The sequence below is a fragment of the Girardinichthys multiradiatus genome, chromosome 2 (genome assembly GCF_021462225.1).
Source record: "Girardinichthys multiradiatus isolate DD_20200921_A chromosome 2, DD_fGirMul_XY1, whole genome shotgun sequence".
In the NCBI taxonomy this organism is placed as follows: domain Eukaryota; kingdom Metazoa; phylum Chordata; class Actinopteri; order Cyprinodontiformes; family Goodeidae; genus Girardinichthys; species Girardinichthys multiradiatus.
The window spans coordinates 26424426-26445400 of record NC_061795.1 but is presented as its reverse complement, the minus strand read 5'-3'; the positions used below and the strand labels follow the sequence as shown (position 1 = coordinate 26445400).

Here is a 20975-nt window from a genome sequence, read left to right as displayed (position 1 = left end):
TTTCATGGAGTGCCTGTTTGAGGTTGTTAATTCGACTTCTGCCGCAGGCTGATAGGTGCAGCTTGAAACACCAAGGTGGATATGCTGTGAAATGTAACACTTAGCTTGCTAATACTTCAAAAAGAAAGTACGAAGAAAATAAGGACGTCTGAAAGAATTTATCCCGTGGGGGTCAAAGGCCACAGAGTGGAACAAGCATACTGGCAACAGATCTGCTGCCTTGAGTTCAGAGTAGTAAGAGTTAATGTGGATCAGCTGCACAGAGAGCCTGTGCATAGAATGACTACTGACAGACTGCTAATGAGGCCATTATCGGGTCTCATCTTCTCCTCTCCTCCAGGGGCACCACTAGTTGTTCAACACCACATTTCAATTGGATTTCATTCCACAGGACTTGTTTACAGTAAATTTATTTGGTTGTAATAATCTAGGAAGAGTTTGTGAGATGGCATTTAGGCTGTCTGATTGCAAAAAACGTACCTGGAATATTATTATCAGAATTGTAAGTTATAAAAAGGTTATTGACTGAAATGAAGCCATTTCATGGCTCTACATGACTGCATCAGTACTTGGACACATTTGACCACTTTGTGACTTAGTCAATACAGCAGTGAACATGCATCAGCGGTATATTGGCTTAGTGTCACCGGTAAATGTGGAGCCCTCAAGAAAACGTTTGATCAAGAGCAAATTAAGTAGTTTTGCAGGAATCATTTGTCCTTAGGCAAGATGAACATTGGAAGTACATTTATATGCAAGTGGAGGCATTTTATACCCTCTGAACACACCAGAGGTTCACTGATATTTTTATGGCTACTTCAGATCAGCCTGTCCTATACATTGAAGACCAGTAAATGTATTTTAAAACAGATATGTAATGTTATAGACAAGTTGTTGAGTAAATTTTCACACTGAAGGAGGCCGATTTAACAGTTGTCCAGCACAGTCTTTATCAAATTCCACAAGGAGAGTAAACCAAAACATCTAATTGCTGAAGAAGCTTAAGTGCTGCATCAAAGCATATTAATGGAAAGTTGAGTGGAAGGGGAAAAAAGCAGTAAAAAAGAGGAGTGAAGTAAAGCTTAATGAGTAATTTGTAGGAGATTCACAAGATGTGGACTGTGTCTGGAGTCAGTGGTTCAGCAGCCACCACACACAAACAAATCTATGGGCTACAACTGTTCCATATCTTGTGTTAAACCACTCCTAATCCAGAGATAACGTCAGAACTGTCTTACCTGGTCTGGGGAGAGAATGGTCCTTTTATTTGCAATTCAAGGTCAGAGTCTGGAGAAAGAATGGAGAGGTACAGAATATTGAGTATTTTGAGTTCAGATATGGTGCAGTACAGGAACATGCTTTGTGGTATGCAGATATTTTTGTGTTGAACATTATGTATCACTCTCTGAGTAGAAAGTCTTGTATAACATTAGTTCCAGTTTTTTGAATTTCTTAAATAAATTACCTTTTTGATGATATTGTAATTTATTGTGATAACCTCGTAGATTTCTTTTCAGAACCAACAGAACTGGACCATCTTCCCCATACATAGGGACAACCCAAAAAAAGCTGCGATATGTAATGTAACAAACTGTCAGTTCCTCTCAATTGATTAGTAGACATAATCCTTGTGAACTGTAAACCCTTGGAATAGAAACTAGGTTGTAGAGCATTATTGTTGAAAACATGACTAGCTCCTCTCTTGACATTCAGATTCTAGCATAAGTGTGATCCTGCTCTCAGATGTTGTTTTTAACTAGCCAGCATACACAAACCCCTGCAATCTTCCTGTTTTCTGTTTGTTTGTCTGCTTCTTCCTGTTTAACCACTCTGCAGTGTTGTGCCATGCTTTGTAGAAGGCTGCAGCCAGTTTTCAAGGCACGACCACAGACGGTAGCGGTTAAACATGTTTCTGCGTGGGCCATGGTCTTGACTCATCTGGCGAGCTTTGAAGATCTCATAGAGAGATGCTCACCTCTGAACAATGCAACTGACTCTCACAGTGACGTTGTTTTTAAATGTTTTACTAACTGTGGTCCTTCCATGTCTCATTCCTATCCCAGACATGGTCCATTTTATTATATCTGTCTCAGAATGATGTTTTGTTCATTACTGCGCTGAGCCATATAAGACCGGCGTTGACGCAACCTGAGCTAATGTGTTTAGTGACTAATGGATCATACAGGTCTTAATGAAACATTGTCATGGGAAGATTTATATTGCAAGCTGCTGAGTCCTTATTTAAATTTTATTTGTGGTTAGAAGTACCCTTTATTTAATCATTAGACACAGAATAGAAGACACATAATTAAATATAAATATTTATAATAAATAATGAATCAGAAGTGCAATAGTAGATTCACTTTAAGTTGGTTTTCTTTTCACTATTCCTGATCAGTTCAACTTGAAAGAATATTTCTCAAAGTTTAGTTGAAGGTACACACATGTTCGCTGTAAATAACCTCTAACTGTTTTTTAAATTCTCTGTTATTCTTTTGTACTTGTGTCCTTTTAAGTGTTTTTTGCAAGGTGGCAGGTATTTACACTGCTCAAAAAATAGATCTGAATAAATGAAATATTCTCATTGAATACTTTGTTCTGTACAAAGTTGAATGTACTGACAACAAAATCACACAAAAATCATCAATGGAAATCAAATTTATTAACCAATGGAGGCCTGGATTTGGAGTCACACACAAAATTAAATTGGAAAAACACACTACAGGCTGATTCAACTTTGATGTAACGTCCTTAAAACAAGTCAAAATGAGGCTCAGTATTGTGTGTGGCCTCCACGTGCCTGAATGACCTCCCTACAATGCCTGGGCATGCTCCTGATGGATGGCCTCCTGAGGGATCTCCTCCCAGACCTGAACTAAAGCATCCACCAACTCCAGGACAGTCTGTGGTGCAACGTGACGTTGGTGGATGGAGCGAGACATGATGGCCCAGATGTGCTCAATCGGATTCAGGTCTGGGGAACGAGCGGGCCAGTCCATAGCTTCAATGTCTTCATCTTGCAGGAACTGCTGACACACTCCAGCCACATGAGGTCTAACATTGTCCTGCATTAGGAGGAACCCAGGGCCAACCGCACCAGCATATGGTCTCACAAGGGGTCTGAGGATCTCATCTCGGTACCTAATGGCAGTCAGGCTACCTCCAAAGAAATGCCACCCCACACCATTACTGACCCACTGCTAAACCGGTCATGCTGAAGGATGTTGCAGGCAGCAGATCGCTCTCCACGGTGTCTCCAGACTCTGTCACGTCTGTCACATGTGCTCAGTGTGAACCTGCTTTCATTTGTGAAGAGCACAGGGCCCCAGTGGCGAATTTGCCAATCCTGGTGTTCTCTGGGAAATGCCAAGCGTCCTGCGAGCACAACCCCCATTTGTGGACGTCGGGCCCTCATACCATCCTCATGGAGTCGGTTTCTAACCATTTTTGCAGACACATGCACATTTATGGCCTGCTGGAGGTCATTTTGCAGGGCTCTGCCAGTGCTCCTCCTGTTCCTCCTTGCACAAAGGCGGAGGTAGTGGTCCTGCTGCTGAGTTGTTGCCCTCCTACGGCCTCCTCCACATCTTCTGGTGTACTGGCTTGTCTCCTGGTAGCACCTCCAGGCTCTGGACACTACGCTGACAGACACAGCAAACCTTCTTGTCACAGCTTGCATTGATGTGCCATCCTGGATGAGCTGCACTACCTGAGCCACTTGTGTGGGTTGTAGAGCTACCAAGCACACTCAAGCTACCACGAGTGTGAAAGCACCACCAACATTCAAAAGTGACCAAAACATCAGCCAGAAAGCATAGGTACTGAGAAGTGGTCTGTGGTCCCCACCTGCAGAACCACTCCTTTATTGAGTGTGTCTTGCTAATCGCCAAAGATTTCCCCCTGTTGTCTATTCCATTTGCACATAAAAGAAGATCCAGGACTCAGCGGGATTTAAAGAGATTGTGCAAAGAGAAATAGCCAGAGATCCTTAACTTCATAATGTAAACTTTGTAAACTGCAATAGGGTCACAATAAAAACACAGCGTTTGATTAATTTTTTTCTTGACAGTGGATTTTTTTCCCCACTGAATACATTTTTTGTGTAACTGCAAAAAAACATAAGGGTATTAAAGGGTATTAAAATCTTCAACCAGGGTGCCATTGAATGTGGGCGTCAAGAGATATAATTTTGTGATATTGTTTTTGCATTTTAGGATGTCCTCAAACTTTATATGCAACATCACAGGCAATAAATAAATTAAAAATCTTTTGGCATATGGAAAAGTCATCATTCTAACGTAAAAATGTATCTCAGAAATGAGTGTAATAAAATTTATGTAATAAAAATCCAGAAACAACTTAGAACATTAAAAGGAATCTCCAAAATTCACATCGCCAAACCTCAAATATTTATACCGTCATAAAAAAAAGGAAATGAATATTTTCTCTAGTTTATTTTCTTTCTTTTTGAAATACTGCTGTGTCTGAAACCCGAGCTGTGTGATGTTTGTCTTGAGACAAGATGATATGAGCACCAGCTTATTCATGAAATGCCAAATGGTTATTGGCCAAGGCTGGATTGCACTAAAACCAGAATATTGTATCAGAGAGAGGCAGCTGGTAAGGAGTCAGAGCAGATTATCATATGAGAGAGGATGAGTGAGGGGAGAGGAGGAGGGGGGTTGGAGCATGGTAGAGACTGGAATGGAAAGCAGGGGGCGAGAGCGAGGGGCACAGAAGGAGGAGAGAAGATGGAGAGATGGTCGCTGCGGGGCGGAGGGGATCATCCAAACCGTTCCGTCACTATCTCAGCTTCCTCACCTGTCGGGAAGTGTGTGAGTTTGACAGAGAGAAAGGATTGTGTGGGGGGGTGGGGGGGTGGGATGGGGTGGAGGGGTGGGGGATCCTCTGAGAGGTCAGAGGAAGATGCTGAGACTCCACTCGTCTTCTCTCTGCAAAGGGCTCACCGCTGCTCACAAACATCTGGCCTCACACTGATCACTCATATTCACTGGCAGGGAGAAGGAGCACTTCTATCTTTGAGCCACAGATAAAATATAAAATTTGAAAAATCACACAACCTCTTTTACCCACTCCCTTCATATTTTTGTTTCTTCCCACTTCCACCCCCTTCATCTACCTTTCCTTTCATCTCTTCTCAGACTCTTTCCTCTCTATTGATACTTAAAAGAAGCAGAGTTGCAGGGAAAAAAATTACTGTCTGAATTTACCCATGCTCTGTAAAGATAAGCCACAGAGCAGAAGATAGTTTGGGTGTGCTGTGTCTAGCAAGCCGGAGCAGACAAGACTGCAATCAGTGGGAAGAGGGCCAGCTTACCCCTGCCTGGGCTCTCAGCGCCCCTACTGGCTGCACGCTGTGCCAATCAAAAGGCCGGGTGGGTGGGGAAAGCAAGCAGACATGCACGCTGATGTCACAGTCACATGGAATCTGGTGTGGTCATGCTCGGAGGCTGAGAGACGGAGCTGTGCTTGCTGGCCAGCTGCTGCTGAGACAGCAGTGGAGGGCTTTGCGCTGCTGATAGTTTCTTCTCTTATGGACTCGAAGCTTAATGATGTATTTTGTGATTTCAGCTATGAAAGGTAAGATAAGGAAGACGATGATGTTATAAAACATATATATGCGTGCATGTTAAATCGCGCTGCCGGAGTAACAAGTAGGGAAGTACAGGCTCCGCTGTTTGTAGGCTGCCAACTCTGTTCCTTGCATTTGCAAGATATGAGGAGGGAGACGGTGTCAGTGCGCTCTAGGTTGAACTTCCCCCAAATTTATTTTGTGCATGGACAGATTATCTTTAAGCGCTGCTTATTGCACTTGCAAAATATATATTGTAGTATTATATATTTCTCGAAATGTGGTTTGACTTTCATATTTACAGTGTGTTTGATGATTTCTCGGTGCTACTGTCGTGCGAATGTGTTAAAACCACAGCCGGTGTAATCTGTTCGTGTCTGACAAGAACACTTTCCGAGTTCGTCTGCAGAAGTTTTTTTTTTTTTTTAATTTTTTTCTTGTTTTTTATTTATCTATTTTTCATGTTATGTATTTATTCTTTATTGTGTGCGTGTTTGAATCCCGTTCTTAATCCAGTTGTTCCAGTCCAGATGGGAGTGTGTGGCCGTGTTTGTTCAACGTGAAAGTAGAGGTGGGGAGCAAGGGCACTGGTGGATGGCAGACTGTGATTCTTTTGAGTTGATACCGGGGCGTGCTTTGCTCCACTGACCTATTTTTTTATGGTTGTATTGGTCGGGGAGTGGGGCGGGGTGGGGGGGTTGTGTGGTCATGGGAGCACCAGGATGGGTCCTCCCAGCCGCTGGAACGTTGATCCACTCAGCCCATAATCCTAACTCGTCCAGCCCCCCCTCCCATCCTTCCACTTTCCCCTCCATCATCCAGGCGCACATGTGCGCATACATCCCAGCAGACAGATAAGAATAGTGCTGTCAGACATACAGTGCTGCACTCTCATGCATGCATGCATGGATGCTTGCATATGCCTTTGTTCGTGTATTTCCCCACTTGTGCATGCATTCGCTTTTACAATGTACAGTGCACCCAAAAGTAGGGTTCATATGTACACACTTCATTGCACATAATCAGGGAAAGGCATCCGTCATTTTGTTAGATGGGGACTCCAGTGATAATTTGAGTTGATGTGTTGTCCTCCTCTCTTCTCACCTGCCTGTGTTATTTTAAGTGCTTGCCTTGTTGTACAACTTAGCTATTTTTATGCCAGTCTCGATTTAAAAAAAATTATTATGAAAATACTTAAATGGTTTGACTTTTTTTTTTTTTTTTTTTTTTACCTGTGTGGTTTGGCTGGGTTGGATATAAAGCTTGATCTGTTGGTGTGCTGTACCATTTATTTAATTTCTTCTTTAATCTGACATCAGCCTACCTGGAACAACATATGAAGACTAGCCTATTTGTATAATTTAGCATATTTGATGGTTCAAGCCTACTTTATTAAAGTACCACTGTCCTGTTTTAAATAAATAAAACAAATCATACATTTTTAACACATTGCTGAAACATCATGGATCTGTTTGTGTGTGAATGGCTTCTGTGACCTCTTTATTTTTTTTTTAATTGACAACAGGATGGCAGAATTTGCTTAATAAGTGAGAATCACGCTCAGATGTGTTGAGGCTGGCCATAAAAAATAGGACGAGACACACAGAGAAAAGATCTATTGAGCCTGTGTCCATTTTATACATAGTTTGGATTGAAGGATTATTTCATTAAAAAAAAAGTTGAGTGTGTGTGAAATTTAAATGACCTCTGAAAATGTGCAGAATCTAAGTATGTTTTATTTAAATTTTCATTTTATCTTCTCTTGACATATTGTGTGAAAATACTATTTCACTCTTCCTGAACCATATTTACATTAATATATTTTGTGCAATGTTTTCCATCAGCAGTAGCGGTATCAGTTAATGTGTCTGTTTTTAGTTTTTTTTTTGTATTCTCGTTCGGCTCCATCTTTCCCCAGATTGTTACGCTCTAGTCTGCCAGAGGTTGCTGGTGTCACGGCAGCGCACTGACATTGTGAGGATGAAATTGAAATGTGAACAAGCAGCATAATTGGATGCTAATTCAAATGGCACTGGCAATTTCTTCCAGAAAATGGTCAGAATTGGATGAACTGCACAGTGACTTTCTGTCTTGGCACAAACTTAGTAATTATATTAAACTCATCACCCTTTTACTGCTGTTTGAGCAATTTTTTTTCGCTTCTTTTTAAGATTTTCATCCTCTTGACTTCAAAATAATGCAAATATATTATAACAACCGCCTCTGAGTCTCTGTGGCTTTGTCTCTCCTCGTCTACCCACCTCTTCCTCTCAGTTCAGCCTCTCTACCACACCACTGCCTCTCAAGTACCTAATTACCTGTAATGGAAACATCCCTCTCATTACCCCATGCAAATTAGCTGTCCTACTCAGCACAATTAAGATGAAAATTCCAATTACATCATTAAAGAAAGTTGTTTGATGTACGGCGAGAAAAGGTAAAAAGTGCTTTTTGTCCAGAGTACACATAATTAACCCTTGAAAAAAATCAGGGGTGGGAGGGGGCACCTCTGCAGTGTATATGGACAGCACACAGATATGTGATTTAGCTCGAGTGTGTGCTACGCTATGAGAAATGTGCTGGGGCCTTAGCAAAGATAAAGCCAAATGTCTTGTGATAGGTGCTTTAAGGCTACATTAACAAGGCTGTAAATATTTGTTGTAGATTTGGCACTCGTTGTCTCTTTCCATCAGCGGTCCATTGAAGTGCTGCACTACCTCGTGCTGCAGGCTCTTGCACATTAAAGGAGAGGTTAACAAGATTGGCTATTATCCAGCTAGGGACTGAGTACTTGAAGAGCCATGAGGGGAAAAATGTCTGATTAAGTTGAGGTTGCACTATATAGAATAATTTACAATTAATGGCTGATTTGTTAAAGATATATATATATATATGTAAAACATTTTACACAGAATATGCTTGCTACAGAAATGCTCATTTAATACATGTCAGCTCATTTACCCAAAAAGCATTGATTTAAACGTTATACTGAAAGTATGAACAAATAATCCATGCAGGTAGAAAATGATCTACCATTGCACTAACAAATGGGACAGTTGCGGTTTGGTTATCTCTCCTACCTTTTAGCTGGCTGAGGATGTGGAATGGTGTTCTCACAGGTTATTAAGGAGTGTGGGATGTGCCTGACTGTGCTGTGCGCAACTGAGACAAATATCCTGGCTGCCTAACTGTGTTGAGAGGGGCTGGTTAATGAGATATTGGCTGCCCATTGAGAGCATGGATTTTTGATTTGGCAGCATAGAAGTTGGAAAGAGGGCAAGGTGCACTCTGGAGAGCAGAGGAGCCTGATGATAAAGTGTTATCTGATAACCGATATGATTTGTTGTCTTTTGACTCAATTTTTAGTATTGTTTATGAAGTCTGGAATATTTTATAAGTTAATATGAGATCCTCATCCTATGAAAATCCTGTCTTGAAACTTAAAATGCTAAAAAAAAAATCAATTTTTTTTTTGTCTAAAACAGAATAGCTAAAATAAAATAACACGGCGTATTAGTGTTTTATAATGTTGTTACTAACATTTATTTGTTTGTTTTAAATTTTATTGATAGACTTAAGCAACATTTAGTGGTAGCTTGTTACTTCTCATTGCTCAGGGTGTTATACATTTTTACTGTTTTGTTTTTTATTGAGTAACCCAAGTAGACAAGTTATTATGTAGTTACATAGTTGCGCCATTTGCTCAGCTAGAGTCTGTTTCGCAGACATCTTGCCTGTAGCTTGCTAACTGTAGGTTTTAAAACGGTTGCCTAAATAAAATAATCTGTTGCGCTCCTTTAATTGCCAGCGACTAAATATTTGTCAGTTGTCTTATTTCATTTTTTTTGTGAGGTGAGATAAAAATTGTAATATTTCTTTCAACAAGCTGATCAGCAGTGCACAGTAACAGGTGGGGGAGGGGCAGCACTACTCTGCTCGAAGCTCCATACAGCACATAGAGTTGGTGGAAAAAAGTCTGGTTACTGCTTTTTAATTGCTACATGTATTGCAATATTACATTTCCAAGCTTGTTTTGTTTCTTGTTTATTTTTTACCTAAATCTTTATTGTTTTTTACTATGTTTTACTTTTATGGATTTTTTTTTATTATTTTGTTTCTTTTTTACTTCCCCTTTTCCTTTTTTTGTTTGGTTTTTTTCTTTGTTAGTGTTTTTAATGGTTTATTTTTTTTCCTATTTCAGAACTTAACTTTATTTTTTTATTTCTTTTTCACTAATTGAGGGTGTTCCTTCAATCAGCTTGTTAAGGTAACAGGAGTGTGTTTGTTAGACCCAACACCTTGGTTGGTATTGATTTTCTTTGAATATCCATGTAAAATAAAGGCATTTTAATAAATGTTTTACTGCTCCATAGTGTGAAAGCAAGAAGCCTGATGCATGCCCTGGAGAAGTTTGATACTGATATTTGTGAGAACTCTCTGAACTGCAGAAGACAAATATTACTATAAAGGGAAATATCAACAAAGCACTGAATCCTAAATTCTACTCACGCCCCTAACCCGTAACATCCAATCATTGAAAGAGTAACAAATAGTATCTGATAGCTGTCAGGTTGTTTGGCTCAATTTCTGGCTCTCTGCCTCCCTGCCTCCCTGCTTTAACAAAATATAGTTTCCTCTATATCTCTGAATATTTCAAACCACATGAACTTTACCTGGGAGTCGGCCCTGTCAGTCATACCATATGATTTTGACAGATTTGTCCCATCACAGACGAGGTTAAACGATTCCACCTGCTCTGTGGCTGGTCGAGCAGCAGGGCATGAGAGACAAAACTGGTTAGAAGGAGCTGTCTGTTTCCACGAGTTGATTTTTCTTTGTTCTAAAACATTCATTTCAAGTTCACTCTGGGCTCTCATTATGGCTACCCAGTCAGGTAAATCACATAGCAGGACTTAGAAAATTGCCCCTAAGTTAGAGGCATTTGACTACTTTACTTTCAATCAGTATTTCAGGAGTCACTTATAGATCCTTTTGAAGTGTCTCCCTGTCACGCAGCATTTAAATGCTGATAGAATACTTCCTCTGTCAGCACTGGTTAGATATTCACACAATACAGTCCATTTTCTGCTTTCAAATTTTCCCCTCTTTCTTTCTCATTTTTGCTTCATCTGTAGAAGATGCAGAGAATACAGATGTGGTGTTTTACAGTTCATCTTAAGACACTGCGTGCTTTAGATTCTTTACATTTTCTTGGTTTATTTGTGTACCATTTTAAGATGATCAGAATTCACTTACTTAGTGAATACCGACTGTTATGTTCATTGTGTTGAGAAAATAAATGCCCTCCATGAGTCTTTTGGAATAAAAGAATTAACGTTTTTTCTTTCTGCTTTGTCCTCATACACTTTGCCACTTGTGGTTTTTGAAGTAATGGTGTTTAAAGAAAGTGAAGGGTGAAGTTTTATTCCCCTGCACTTTCATTCTGAGCATATTTCTTACCATCTGTTTTTTTTCTTCCCCTCGCTCTCTGTCTCCTCTACGGACCTCTGGAGGGCTGTCCATTGGCTTTTTGAAGTTGCATCAAAGAGGAAATGGGGGAGAAAAAGCATTATTGATTTTGCGTTTTGTCTGACTCAAACACTGAGGACAGAGAAACACAGAAGGAGCCAGGTGTTCAGCAGTGGGGCAGCTCCATCTCTTAAGAGGGAACCAAAGGGAGAAACCAAAAGACATGGAAGATGAGGAGGTTCACCAGACAACACTAAATGCACCTTTCCCTAGAGTTATCTGCTCTGTCCTCTAATGTCAATTTCTCATTATCTTTCGGTTGGAGACAAACTTCTGTCGGGTAGTTTTACCACCTCCTCCTTCTCCTTTATCAGACCATTCTACTCCCAATGTCTGACGGCGCTCTACAGTTGACCTGCTTTTCCATGAAACACCAAGCCGCTCTCAGTTGTAATCAAATCTCTTTGCAAGGCAAGCATCCTGGCAGCAGGCAAGAAGCCAGCAAGCTTTGTTTGTGTGGCTTATCGCCCTCATCCTCCTCCTGCGTCAACCCAACAGTGGTGGTGAGACAAGAGAGAAGCGCTTCGCTGGTGTCGATGTGGCCCGGGTTGTCTGAAAAGGAGCTCTGGGTGATAGTTGCTGATAAGAACTTGTCGCTGTTATGCCCTGTTCAGCGCTTGGGTGGAACGTAGGGTCCAGTGTAGCGTCATTATGTTTTTTGAAATTGATAATCTATAGAGGCACGTCAAACTGAAATAAAATGTCACTAAGAAGTGAATTTATTTTAGTTATTCAATACAAAAGTGAAACTTATATATTATCTACATTCATTACACACAGTGATATATTTGAATAATTTTTGTTAATGTTGAAATTCATTTTTTTTTTTTTATTACAATAATAAACAAGATCAGTGTTAAAAGAAGGGCTTTGGTCAGGGCTCCTTTTGCATGAATTCCTGTATCAGTGCACCATGGCCTAGAGGTGATCAGCCTGTGGCTTTGTTGAGGTGTTAAAGAAACCCAGGTTGCTTTAGAAGGGGCCTTTGGTTCATTTGCATTGTTAAGACTCCATACATTAAATACTCCATACATTCTCTATGGAGTTCAGGTAAGGCTACTAACGTAGTGATGCACTGGTCATTAAAGCTGTATTTGTACATGTGGTAGTGTGGTAGGTGCCAAGTCATGCTGGAAAATGAAATCAGCATCTACACCTACTTAGTCTGTCCTTCCCTACTCTTCCTCCACACTCTAGACCCTTAATAATATGCTTTTCTTTTACTTTAATCTGAAAAACAAAAGGCGTTGGACCACTGAGCAACAGTACAGTCCAGTCCTCCCCCCTCCTTACAATCCACAATCCTCCCAGGGCTCCGGTTATCCTTGTTGTTTGTGCACCTTTTTTGCTGCCACACTTTCCTTCCACTAAATTTTCCATTACTATGCTTGACCTTCAATCCAAACACTCAGCTTCTTTAGCACTCAGTGGCCCAACCTCCTTGTGGCGGGTGTCAAAGACTGTCTGGTGGAGTTTTCCATATGATTATGTAGGTTCTAATATTTCTGTATTAAAAATCCTTTTTTTATTAGTGTTATGTAATAATCAAATTTTTATGTTTTCATTAACTGTAGGCCATAATCATCAAAAATAACAAATACATTATTGAAATATCACTCTGTTTGTAATGCAACTAAATTATGTACTAGTTTCCCTGAATTTAATGAATTATTGAAACAATTTTACTTTTCAATTATATTTCAATGTATTCAGATGCACCTGTAGTTTGTAGGTCGGAACATGCCAGAACTGCAGCAAAGATTGTCTGAAAAGGGGGTCAGAGGTCGCACTCTGTCAAGACTCTCTCCCCTCTGCTCCGTGGAGAGCTGCTGCGGCTTCTGTGGATCTTGGCGGTAGGAGAAAGGATGAAAAATGAGGGGAGCTTGGAATTTTGATGAGACGAGGGAACAGGCAGAGCAGTAACAAAGGTCGTCGCAACATGCGCTCTGCCGCTTGATTACAAAAGGGAAGCGTAGTGTGTGTGGGGCGTTTGATTACATATCCCAGCAGAGGCCATTAGGGGTTCTTCTGCTAGGATGCCGTCATTTACACTCATCTGATCTGGTGTCAACACTAATGAACAAACAAAGCGTGCCAATCCTCCTGAGCACTAGGGGGTGCTCTTGAAAATATACAAATGATGTGAAAATTTGCGCTCCAGAGTTATGAACTTCTTATCTTTACTTTCACTGCTGAGTAGTTAGATGTTGCCACAAGGCAGAATTATAACAAAAGCAAGTGAAATCTCACTCTCAAGGTTTTGTAACATAATGTCCGCCTCAGCCCGACTGATGCATGAAAGGAATTTATCATGGTAGATAACAAAGAAACATAGCCTTGCCAGAAAAACAGTCTGCCTAAGATTGATTTTTATGCACATGCATTTATTTGAAATAAAAGAAATGCTGCTTCAGTGCTAATTACAGAGATGAAAGGAAAGAAAAATATGCAAGGCAATGAACTTTGTTTAAAGGCACAATTAATAGTTTATTCAGGGACGTGGTGCTTTAATGAAATCCAAACCCATTTATAGCCTCACAAAGTATGATGGGAAAGTGAAACTGTATTTGTACAGCATAAACAATGTTTATATGCGTTGGTCTCGCCATCCTAATTTAGCGAGTCAGGCATCAAAGCCAATCGCACAGCGAGTCGGTGTGCAAGATGAGAATGAGCATCCTCTCGTGCTGGAGCATTGGGGTTAACTGCATGTGGAGAGATCCTTGACCCATCTGAGATCAGCCCCAGCACCAACCCCCCCCTCCCAACGTGGAATATCTGATTGCTGATTATGAGTTTATTCCCCATTGTGCTCAGGCTTTTGTGCATCAGGATATGTCCCTCCCCAACAGAACTGATTAAGGAGCTGGAAAATGGTGCTACAGCTCTCAGAAATTGCTGAAAGACTCTCAGAAAACCTGGCAATCTGGAGTGCAGCTGGCAATCACCCACCACTGACTCTCGCAGGCTCTTTTTTTGGGTTGTTTTGTTGTTTTCAAGAGGGTTTCCTGGCATATTGTTGCCTTTGTTCCCCTGGGCTTCTTGTTTCTGGATGAGAGCTTTCCTAGTGCTGAGCACAGGTCCTTGTCAACCTGGATGCTCAGCTCAGCCTAGTCCAGCCTCAACAACAGCACCGTCAGCAAAGACTCATGAGTTGCTTATGATTGGTCTCTTACTGCAGCCTAATTTGGGCCAAAACACAAATATTCATTACTCATGTAAAAAAAAAAAAAAAAAAAATCCTTTGTCTTTTTCTTATCTCCCAGAATGCAACAAATAGGACAAATGTATCTGAATACTGAAATAAAAAGCTCCTTTAAAAGTATTCTAATGTAGATTTTCAAGGGTTTATGTACAGTTCACTGGTTTCTGTCACAGGAAAGAGTTTTCTTGCCAAAAGACAGCAGGAATGCATCTTTTTTGCTTGAAGGGAATCTGTCACTTGACTACAAATCAGCCACTGCCATTGGTAAGTTTGTCAATAGAGGGAAGATAAATGCAATCCTCTCTAAGCTAATAGATGTTTAAAGTCCTTCAATGTGTGGGGCAACAGATGATGAATCTGTCCAAACGTAGCAGTCTTTATAGTAGGAAATGCATGATAGGTTTTACAACCCAGCCGTAATGACATCTCACTTTAAAAACATATCACCAGCAGTTTTACTATGTGTTGCTTTTAAATGGTTGAATAGCTTGTCGTCCAGTAGAAACACAATTTAAATCTTGAATGACAAAGGCTAAGACAAAAGGTGTATGGATTTCCACGGTTTCAAAACTGCTAAAATTTGCTTTGAAGTCCTTTTTGTAAGATACCAGAAAAATTGCTGGAGGGACCAGTTTTCTCTGGCTTTATGGAGCATAGAGCATTGCACTGCTGCCCCTCCCCAACTTGTTGCTGCACACTGCCGGAACAACTTTCCACTTGTGGTATGGAAACTGAACAAGCAACATTAATTGCTTTGAGAGTAACACTGTTTCAAAACTCCAGTTGGGAAGCTATGAGCGGCATACGGTATTTTATGCAGCCAACAGCAATTGAATTGTACCTTTATTTAAACAGGTTAGCTTCTTGATCTTATTTTCAAGAAGGACCTAATTACACAAACACAGCTGACACTAAAACAACACAAATGGGACAAGGAGGGCAAAAAACTATTTGCTTACTCTGTGTATGAAAATATTTAATAAATGTTATATATAGCTTTAATGTAACTAGTTTAATGTTGTGTTGTTTTAACATCAGTTATTTAGAACAAAAAAACTGAGGAAATACTGTGATAATACGAAAAAGTTTATTTTAGAAATGGTTTTCCTACTGCAAGAATCTCAAATTATCCCATGCTTACAGACACCTTGTGAAGAAAATATGCTTTCCTTAAGGTTTTTTAATCAGCTTTCTTAAAATAGTTTAACACTTTCATCTCATCTAGCATTCTTTTAAAAAAACGAAAAACAATAGGAAGGTAATGATTTGTGTAAAAGAAAATTTATTTCCTGAAATCTTCTTAAAATTCCATGAAGACTAGAACACAGTTTTCCATTTATTTTACAAAATAGTATAAATGATTAAATATAGATGGTAAAACAATATTAACCGTAGTGAAGAAGTAAGACTATGATTATTAAACTAAAACCTTGACATTAGCATTGAAAGGGGTTTATAGAATGCTTTTGCGTGGCACTGTAGCATTCATGTTTGGACTGCACAAGATATGGGAAAGATATTGTCATCACAAATTTAGTGCATGCCCTGATATTATCACAAAAGAAGGTTTTAAATGCAGTATTTATTTGCGAATATATTCTAGTTGTCTGGAACTCTGCGTGCCAATAAGATATTCAGGCTGTTGGAGGCAGTCTCAAAAAGTGATTAAATTGACTTTTAAGTAGTGGGATGATAGATGGAAAACAGAGGAACATGTGGACCTAACACAACTGTTGTCATTGCAATTTTCAATAAAAATATTGCCATTGCAGGTGTTTCTAATATCGTGTAGCACTGATTTGTACTTTTTATACTTCGAGGTGTTACATCTGTTGCAGATTAGAAAAGGTCAGAAAAATGGGGGGGCAGTCTGTCATCTAAATATTAGTTAACAGGTAGTAAAATATATAAGGATTTTTTTTAAATGGGTTGTCATTACTTAAAATTAGATATGGACAATATGGACTTCAAATTCCAATGCGGTATTTAGTGATTGTTAATGCAGTCACGATAAAAGGTAAAAAGTATTGCCAGGACTTTAATGCATTATTTACAACATTAATTAATTACGAAAGAATTGATGCGTTTCAAAAAAATAACACATTTAATCACAGTTTACAGTTTAAACAACGTGGAACGTTTGTTCACGATTTCCTGGTACACTGATCAAACTGATGCTCACATCAGAGGTCAGCTACCAAAATAGAGAAATTTGATAAAAGCACATTCCTAAGACTAATGGAGAGCACATTTATTTTCAAAAAACTACCTAATGGAAGCCTTGATAAAGGCGTGGTTTTGTGCAAATTGTGCAAACAAGAGTTTGCTTACCACCGAAGAACTTCAACCCTACAGGACCATCTAAATGCAAAGCATGTTGCAGTGAGCACAGAAACACCGGTCAGAGTACGAGAAAGAAGTGTAGGCAGCCAAAACTCTATCAAATGACTGGCTTCAGAACCAAAACTGGTAAGTCAACATTGGACAAACTCATTCGCAGTTATGTCCCATGTGAGAGGCTGTTTGCACTTGGAGGTCACAAATGCCTCTTTTCCACTAGTACCAACTCAGAGCAATTTGCTACAATTTGATTTGCATTTCAGCTTCTCAGTTAGTAACGGTTATATGGAACTGTTACTATTTTCAGTACTTGCATGTTTGCAGTTCCAGCCCGTCTTTATATTGAATTTTAGTATATACTGCTCTGAAATTGTCCACTAAAATGCTTTTAAATTGAAAGTGTTGGTTTTTGGGGCAAATAATGTTATGCAATTAAAATACAATTTAATCAATATTAATTAATTAAAAAGCCTCTAATTAATTAGATACGTTTTTTTAATCGAGTCCCACCACATATTCAAACATTGGTTACAAACCTTCCGCTGCATCACTCCGCCGAGTGATTATGAACTAGAATTAGTTTGTCTGAGAGATAACAGATATTTATTGTTAGTTGCATCACTTAAATTGATAGTGCTAGTGTTCTTATCGATGAAACCAAGACTTATTAAAACTGCGTGCTAAAATGACATTTTGTTGAGCTATTTGTTACACAGAATTTTGTTTATTTTCTCACCTTTCCTGACATCTATTATCATTGATTAACTTATGCTGAGGGGATAAACTGAAGGTTAGAGGGAGAGTGAAGTCAATCTTGATAGAACAGGTGAAACCCCCCCACCATATTATCCACAATATGTTTCATATACCTTACCCTTTCGAGTTTGTCAGAAAGTTGTTTTGATCTTTTGACACATTATTACATTGGCCACTGGTGCTTTGATCTCACCATAGATTATTTTCTCTCTCTTGATGTAAGAATATTATAATTTATACATAAGGGATTTTCTTTTTTTATTCCTCTTTAGCCTTAGCAAACTTAAGTAAACACAGGCTAGATTAACATTGTATTCATTCACAACTTCTCATTAGTAAGCCCTAAGGTAATTAATCGGAGGCCAGGGCATCTAGCTAGATAGACACTGTTTATATTTATATATATATATATATATATACATATATATATATATACATATATATATATATATATATATATATATATATATATATATATATATATATAAATATATATATATTAGTGTGAGAAACAGTGTCTGATCAATTCATCCCTTAGATGTAGCTCTTTGAAGAAATGCCGTGTCTTATGAGAGCATCACCACATCATGTATTCTCTGGAAACTTAGGGTTGCAGACCTTGCGGATACACTACAAATGTTGTAGGGCGTCATTTCCTAAATCATTCTTGGAGTGCACAGTTCTCCCTAAAGAAAAACGTTACTTAAGTTAGTTGACTAAAAAACGTACTTGCCTAACAGCTTTTAATTTACTTACTTAATAAGTAAAGTAAAAAAAACTCCACTGAAATTGGTGTTTTTTCGCTCTGGCATGTTAATGCCAACTGTTTTTGGCCACTACAAAAATACTTTAAGCCACAACTTTGTTAAAGAAACACCTTTTCATGACAAAGGAGTTGGTATGTGATTAACTAGCAATATTTTTTTTTTTTTATTAAAATGCTCTAAAACTATAATAAACCAGTTTTGAGAAGGAAGGCTTAATCATCCAGCATTAAAGTCCTTTGGATCATTGGCTTTTCAGTTTAGCCAATCCATATTAAATACCAAATTATTTAGCTAAAACTACAACAATTAAACAAAAGTAATCCAGCCACAGTTCTTTTCAAGATAAAAAATGATTAGGAAAAAAATATAAAAAACATAAAATAATTTTTTAAAAAATGTATGGAAGAGGCAATGATTGAAGAAATGTACATATGGGTGTATTGAAGACTTCTTAGGCCTATACTTTAGTGGGTTCATTTTAAGAACTTTTTAAGACCCTGCAGACACCCTGTGTCGTTTTAAGACATGACACTCCTCTAGTTTCTAATGAATGACTGTCCATCTTTTTCACAACTAGAAATATTTCCAATCAGGCAACTTTGTATTTCTTTTAAGCAAGGGTGGGAACCTTCTGTCAGCCAGATGACTGACAGTGCTCCGCAACAGGTGGGGGAGGGGGAGTTCCATACAACAGGAAACTCCTGTCTCTAGAACACTGTCTGGCGTTTCTGTAAAATGAATTTTAAACACAGGAATGGAATGAACGAGAGTTGGATTTGATCCCAGTTATACGTGTAGTTTCTGCTACTATTCTTAAAGGGTCTTTTTTCTTTTCATTAACTAAAAAAAGGAACATAGGCACAACACAAAGATAAATGGCAGTGACCAGAAGGATGGATGAATAGATAAATGGATTAATTGTCTTTACCAAATGTCACTGAATAGACATTGAAAAGATGGCATTGGTTTCCTTATAAACAAAATGAAATTGTGGTTGGATAGTGAAAGGTGACAAAATTGTTGCATATAAAGATCTGTAAATGTGTATGTCGTTCAAATAGCTTTATCAAGCCCTACTTTCAATATATTTGTTCAGGCTATGTTTGGATGAGACCTGTGCATTAAGGAAGTTAAAAAAAATAAATTATTGGCTGAAGACAATTAAAAAGCAAGCAAAAGCTAAAAATAAATAGTTACAAAAACATAATAATTATAAATAATCACATGTAAATGTATTTCACTGGTAATTTAGTGACTCATGTATCTTCTACCCTCTTATTTACACATAGCCATAAACAACTTTACACAAGTTTTTCTTTTTTTTCGATTGAGGTCTGAATGATTCATAGTTGGTTTATAATTTTTAATGTTTCGTTTGTATTGATACCAAATATTATACATAGGCAGCAGATAGTAAATGGCTATTACAGATTTCTGTTCACAAGATAGATTTGATGTCATAATAGCATATCTCTTGAGCAACCACAAAAGCTTCTAGTGATGAAGGGTTTATTTTTAAAACTACAGCAGTGGCTTTCTGCAGATTAATTCCAGTATGTGGTGCTGTTGTGGGAGAAACAAATTGGGCTTTAAGGAATTAGTGTGTTTTCTGCCTAAATCCCAGATCTATTCCTGAAACATATGATTGTGGTTAATGTGATTGGATGCATGAGCATTGCTTTCGGATAAAAGAAAAAAGCAAAACAAAGAAGCACCCCCGCCCCATCCCCACCCCCCAAATGAATTGATGTAGAGCTCAAAATACAGTAGCAATAGATTGGTGTTTTGCTCATCGAACCAGGTGCGTTGTCTAACTACAATATGAATGTGCCGGACTGCCTATGTTCTCCAGTGCTGGGAGACTATTTGCTGAAGGTCATTTGGGATCATAGCTTGCCATTAATAATTTCTGAAAGCATCCAACATCTCCATCTGTTCCAGTACATCCATTGCTCAACTTCAAAGACAAACTCGGCATCTGCAGGTTAGCATTAAACCTGCCTCCAGGCTAAGATGTTGAAGGTGGGATTCTTTATTGAGCATCTCTCTGGCCATCAGGACTGTCTTCTCATACATTAACCAATTAATGTGTGTTTGCTCCTGCAGCGTGAACCCGTGATCACATAGGTACACAAAGACTCCCAGATGCACAATCGATGTATGGTGTATTGACATTTCGGTGTTTGTTTTTAAACTTTCGCAGTTGAATCCTGAGGACGTGGGTAATACACTAATTTCACACATACGCTCAAAAGCTCCAGGGATGCAATTACCTCCCTCTATCATGTTTAGCCAGTCAGCATGACAAGGTATTTATCTGGGTAATTTATCATAGGTGATTTCAGATGAATTATTTTATAACATTGCAAGCTTGTTTGTGCTTTAAGCTCATGGAAAAACAGGTATCCTGTGCAGTAAAGTCTAAGCAAATTTACAATGACGGGCCCACTTCAAATACGTGGGACTTCTGCGGGGATTAAATGGATGCTTTTGCTGCGGCGCGTGCTGCCCGGGCCTGGTGGGCACAGTGGGCAAGGAGGCGAGTGTCTGGCTGAGTGAAAGATGGCAATGTGCGAGGAAGGAGTGTGCACGCAGCTGAGGCTGTGACAGAAAAAACAGTCAGGCTTCTGCTCCTGCTCTAGCTCTCCTTGCCAATAATAGATCTCCACTTTGGATTTGTTAATAACACAAGGCCAGCTCACATGATGGACTCTGAGCAGCTACTCTAGCCACTTTTCACTAACATGAAGAAAATTAGGATGTTTTAGGAAAGGCGTGGGGAGTG

At 39.0% G+C, this 20975-nt stretch overlaps 1 protein-coding gene across 2 annotated transcripts in view; it reads left to right on the top strand.

Moving 5' to 3' along the window:
• Positions 1-20975, top strand: part of roraa (RAR-related orphan receptor A, paralog a) — a 279737-nt gene that overhangs the window by 206802 nt on the left and 51960 nt on the right. Inside the window, exon 1 of one of the 2 annotated variants that reach the window (XM_047385199.1) lies at positions 5470-5601. The exons of the other annotated variant lie outside the window; for it this stretch is intronic. Coding sequence (XP_047241155.1) covers positions 5571-5601 — 31 coding nt within the window. The 5' untranslated portion in view covers positions 5470-5570. Of the gene's footprint in view, positions 1-5469; positions 5602-20975 lie in introns of those variants that run through there. 2 annotated transcript variants of the gene reach the window in all.